At 41.9% G+C, this 4,995-nt stretch overlaps 1 protein-coding gene across 1 annotated transcript; it reads left to right on the plus strand.

Annotated features, from left to right (window-relative positions):
• The first annotated feature begins 892 nt into the window (after nt 1–892).
• On the plus strand, nt 893–4,994 carry commd6 (COMM domain containing 6). Its single transcript, XM_040200711.2, has 8 exons — nt 893–1,016; nt 1,105–1,185; nt 2,085–2,143; nt 2,555–2,620; nt 2,720–2,796; nt 3,528–3,696; nt 3,801–3,953; nt 4,036–4,994. Exons 2-8 carry the CDS (start codon nt 1,161–1,163, stop codon nt 4,084–4,086), a joined length of 600 nt encoding a protein of 199 aa, XP_040056645.2. The 5' UTR covers nt 893–1,016; nt 1,105–1,160; the 3' UTR covers nt 4,087–4,994.
• The last annotated feature ends 1 nt before the right edge of the window (nt 4,995 follows it).

Raw genomic sequence — 4,995 nt, forward strand, 5'->3', positions numbered from 1 at the left:
CTTCCAACTGGGGATCCCGTTCAATTCCTCGTGGGGTTGTACTTATTACCGTTGCCGCTAAGAGGCGCTGTTATCCTGTATTCGCATGGTCGTCCATGACTGCTCTGAATAAAATAGCCTTCAGATTATTCATTCAACATTCTTCATGTGTGGCCAACAACACCTTTAAATGGCTTTTGTAAGTATCCCCAGCAAACCTGAGCAGCTTTATACTTTTATAAGTTAATCTCACAAGCAAATACTGTGCTTTTTATTCCACTACATTGGTCTAACTATAGTTACTTTACATTACATGTCATTCAGCTGACACTTTTATTCAAAGCGACTTACAATACATGCATTTGAACCATGAGGATACAAACCCAGAAGAACAAGAAACAAGAAAGTGCAATTTCATCAAATACGCCGTTTACAACTTGCTATAGATACGAGCCATTATAAGTCCATTAAAGTTACAATACTACAATTTGTTTTGTATTTTTTAGTCAAGGTAGAATCTGAATAGGTGTGTCTTTAGTTTGCGGCTTCGTACGCCTCAAAATAAGTATGTATTACTTAAAAGGCTGATTATATACTTCAGCTAAAAAGTCAAATTCTTAGGAGTATTTCTAATTACAGTTGTGGACTGACCTGAGAATCGGAAAGATAGAAAAATCGACTGGAGCCAGGTCAATAAAAATATACTCAATACTTCAATACACTTTCCACAAAATTACATTGCTAATAAAACTTCTAATACTTTAAGGCCTATTTTGTACTTAAAAATAAGGCTGTATTTACACCCAACTTAAATCCATAATATGTTATAAATATGTGATTAATTTTGAATTACTACTGTACATTCATAAAGTAACATATGTTTTATTTTTCTCTTATTTTGGCCAAGGTGTAATGTTTTGTGCAGCCCAAACCTCATAGCGGACGATGTGCCTCCCGGGCAGCAGGGGGCGCTGCGCACCGTCACACTGGTTGCGAAAAGAAAACAAACAGAAGAGGAGCACGACCGATTGTTTTGAGTGAGACGACCTTTCGCTGCACAGAAATTCCCTCGGCGTTTTTAAGGGATACTGACATACGTTTATTATATATCGTTTTGTTTGACAGAAGTTGAAGTTGGCGCACGGCTCGGCGGTGTAACGTGGACTTGTCAGAGAGAGAAGATGCCTGCAGCAGAGGAATCCTATGGTGAGTTTCCATCTCCATCCTGTTACTCTACACAAGCCTTACAGTGCTTTCATCAGATTACAGTTTCACTACAGAGGAATATACGCTTCTTCCATACGTGGATTTAGCATCGTTAGTTTAACACGGTAGTTCGTAAACGTTTCCATGTATAACGAATCATAACGTTATCCCAAACCCAAACACGTCTTCTCCAGTACCGTACCCGCTATAACGTTACACAGGCATTTTACATTCATTATATTCTGGCAGCTGTGCTATGTAAAAAAACAAAAACAGGCTTTAACTTGTTTCACTAGTTGCGGATCAATAACCCATCCGTGTATTGGGCGGGCGGCCATCTTTGTTTTGATTCTCTGCGATCGGAACGGCAGCATTTGATGACGTCACCACTCGCCAATGAATTTAATTCATTTTGACTATCAAACCAGATGTTAACCAAGGTTTTGATTTTTTTGAGTGAGATGTGTGTGCGTATACACTTTAGTCCAAAAACTGCAATGTTCCATTTAAAAATAAATGCAAAGTAAATAAATAAAGCAAAGTGTTTCTTAAAGAAACTCCACGATATTGAAATCATTATGTCCTGTGACAACTTTCTTGTAATTTAGAAGAATTTTATTTAAAAAATATTTGTGTTTATTCCTTTTTCAAATGCTGTGTTGCCTTATGAGCTGTAACTCGTTATCGTTTGGCGTCTTCGTTCATGTCCCATATTACGTTAACTGAGTACGAGACAATTATTTCTACGAGATGTTCTAGTCCAAAGAAGGCTGATATGGTCACACTGACATACTTGCATTAGTTTAGTCATGGAGGAATCATTTGCGTTTTTAGTTGCAATTATTATATATATATAACATCAGACTGAGAGCGTGACTTTCTTCATTTCTGTACTTCAGGTGTCAACAAAGTCGTGGACCACATCTGCCAGCTTCCTCCACATCTGTTGACGGAAGCAGTGAGTACATGCGATCGTTCTCTTTGTTCGTGTTGCATGCAGGCCCGAAAGGGGTTTGTTATTATTTATTAACCAAATAGTAAGAACCAGGTGTAGAGCAAAGCATAAGAGGAGCACGAGTCACACGTTGTGTGGTTATTGTCGGTCCTGCCACAGATATAAATATCGTAATGGGCATAAATGTAGAGCAGCATCTCTCTCTGCGCTTCCTCTCGCCGTGTTTGCCACAGCTCGAAGTTGTGGCGGAGCAAACCTCTCAGTGGGATTCGACGAGTGGATGTTAAATACAATACAATGGTGCTCGTTGTCGGGCTATTAGCGGCCGCGCTCTGCACGAGCTGCACAGGATGTGGCGTCGTCGCCATGGAGGCTTCGCTGCAGTTCCAATAACTAATCTTCTAATCTCCACAGTGTCAGCACATTCTGACTTATCTTCAAGGGCAAACCGGGGGAGTGGATTCAGCCGAAATCTCTGATGTGAGTCAATATTTCCCTAAATACTTTTTTAACTTCAAGTAACCCAGCTTCCCAAGTTCCTCTTTCATTACTTGTTTTGCTCTTTCTTTTTCTGGACAGAGATTTCGGAGAGCTGGAGTCCGACTTGAACATGAAGATCTGCAGAACATGGTCAGATTTCTTCTCTTAACGTTCAGGTATCTTTTGTCCTATTTTGGTTTCTTTCTAAATGTGTTTGTTTCAAAGGATAAAGCCGGTGAACGTGTCCTCCCACGTTTCCTTGTGTTATTGATGGAGGCACAATATGTGTGACATGTTTCATACGTTTGCATGTTGATTCCAACTCGTTACACACTTTATAAGAGCATTCTTAAAGCAGTGGTGGCTGGTGGAAAATGTTCATGGTGGTCCAATCCAATCAATTTCTGCAAACATCCCAGGATAATTTAATGCAAAACAATCAGTTAAATATTTAATATTTATTCCAACATGAAAACAAGCAGTAAATTACACTTTTAAATGTTTGTCACCCTCACAGGTAATTCGATATAATGTATACATATATCAAATAATAACTTAATAACATAATAATAGTAATAATCGTCTAGTCTGCTTGAATGGCGATAAATACTTTGTGACACTTTTTTATCGCCTTCTGCGGGCAAACCTGAGATTTCTCCTCGCGCAGCTGAACGCACGTGGAGACGGGACATCGGTAAGACAGGCAGGGACGTGCAGGAAAAGCATACATTTTGCGCAGATATCATATTTTATAAATATTACTCGGTACATTCCATCTTTCAAAAACATAAATATTTGCCCTCTATTGCTTGAGCAGCTTTTATCCGAGGTAATGTGCCTGGAAAATGGCTAATCACCACATAAAGGTGCACTTAATTACAGTGTAAGGAGACACTTGTGTTATCAGGTCCGCGGGGAAGAGCGGCCTCTCTGGAGATGACCTCGTGTCCAGGCTGGAAGAAGCAGGCAACAAGTGGCCAAAGGCTTCCCTGCAGGTGGTGCACACGCTGTGGAGTGAACGTGGCGCACTGGTCCACGCCCAGCAGGAGGTCCAGGCGTTGCTCAGCATTGGCCAGGTGTGCCCCACGTTTCATTCTCATGTATTTCTTAAAAACCTGCACACACACACACACACAGCGCGTGTCTCTCGTCCACGCTGATGTCGGCTTTATCTTGCCAGCTGGTGGACATGCAGTGGAAGCTCGGCGTGGCCGTGAGCTCCGACACCTGCCGGTCGCTCAACTCGCCGTACGTGTCTCTGCTGCTGAAGATCGTCCAGCCCCCTGGACAGATTTGTCACAGATCTTTTGAGATGACCGTTCCACAGTTCCAGGTCGGTGGTTGTTGATGTGAACGTAATGTCCTTGGTGCAATCTACAATCCGTTGATTTTATGGGTTTTTTGTCCCCTTGCAGAACTTTCACAAGCAGCTCAAGGAGATGGCTGCTGTAATGGAGACCGTGTGATGGGGAAAATCCCCCCCAGTGTACACGTGACCATCAGAAGAACAGCGTGCGTCTGTTAGTTGTCCCTGAATGTGGAAACAAATGACGGCACGCGTCCATTATCTGCCTTACACATCTGTTTTCCCACAGATTGTATCATCATGTCTAAATAATTTACTTTTTAGGACATCTGTTCCAATAGTTAAATGATTTTCTCTTCTTGACTTTTAATGCTAACATTTTAAGTATTAACTTATCCAGGTAGCATGCAAACAATGAACCCCTCCTAAAGTTACTACAAGGAACTCTCATTTTGTGTGGCGTGAGAACAAAAGCAGACAGCCGGAGCAACAGAACTCTATTCTGGGATTATTTAACGACGCTGACGTTCTCAAGCACATTTAAAACTCCCGTCCATCAAACACCGGTCTGCGGGAAGGAGCAGCGTTTCCTCGCTGGACCACGAAGGCGGTCTGGAGGCCGGTGTGCACTTGACAAAGTGGTGTTTTGATTTGTTCCTCTAGCGGTACAACAGCATGCCAGTATATTGCAGCACAATCAGCACACACCATTTCCTCTAAAGTAGTTTGAACCAAACCTGTCACAACTTGCCGCAGGGAACGTGAGAGTTTCTTTCTATGGCGATGGATTTGGGATCATCCCACTTTATTGCATCCTTTATACGAGATGGTGTTTAGAAATCCAGATTCAGCGTGCAGTGAAACGCTCCATCGACTGCCAACCTTTTCTGAATAATTTAGTTAATGTTTAATATATGAAAGCTTTCCTTAACAGTTTGTGTTTCTCCTCCTTGCTGTGCTGAAGTTGCCACTGTGTGGTTCTGGGGAGGCCGAGGCCTTTTTATCACTGTGCTCCGTCCTCACTTTGTGCCGTACGACTATGACGCAATAAACTACGACTAATTGTAAC

Source organism: Gasterosteus aculeatus, chromosome 16, assembly GCF_964276395.1.
Source record: "Gasterosteus aculeatus chromosome 16, fGasAcu3.hap1.1, whole genome shotgun sequence".
NCBI lineage: Eukaryota > Metazoa > Chordata > Actinopteri > Perciformes > Gasterosteidae > Gasterosteus > Gasterosteus aculeatus.

Bases quoted from the DNA above. Each gene is read 5' to 3' on its own strand.
- commd6 (XM_040200711.2), top strand. From the start codon at position 1,161: ATGCCTGCAGCAGAGGAATCCTATG. The intron at 2,144-2,554 runs GTGAGTACATGC...TAATCTCCACAG, and splicing joins CACATCTGTTGACGGAAGCA to TGTCAGCACATTCTGACTTA. The intron at 2,621-2,719 runs GTGAGTCAATAT...TTTTCTGGACAG, and splicing joins ATTCAGCCGAAATCTCTGAT to AGATTTCGGAGAGCTGGAGT.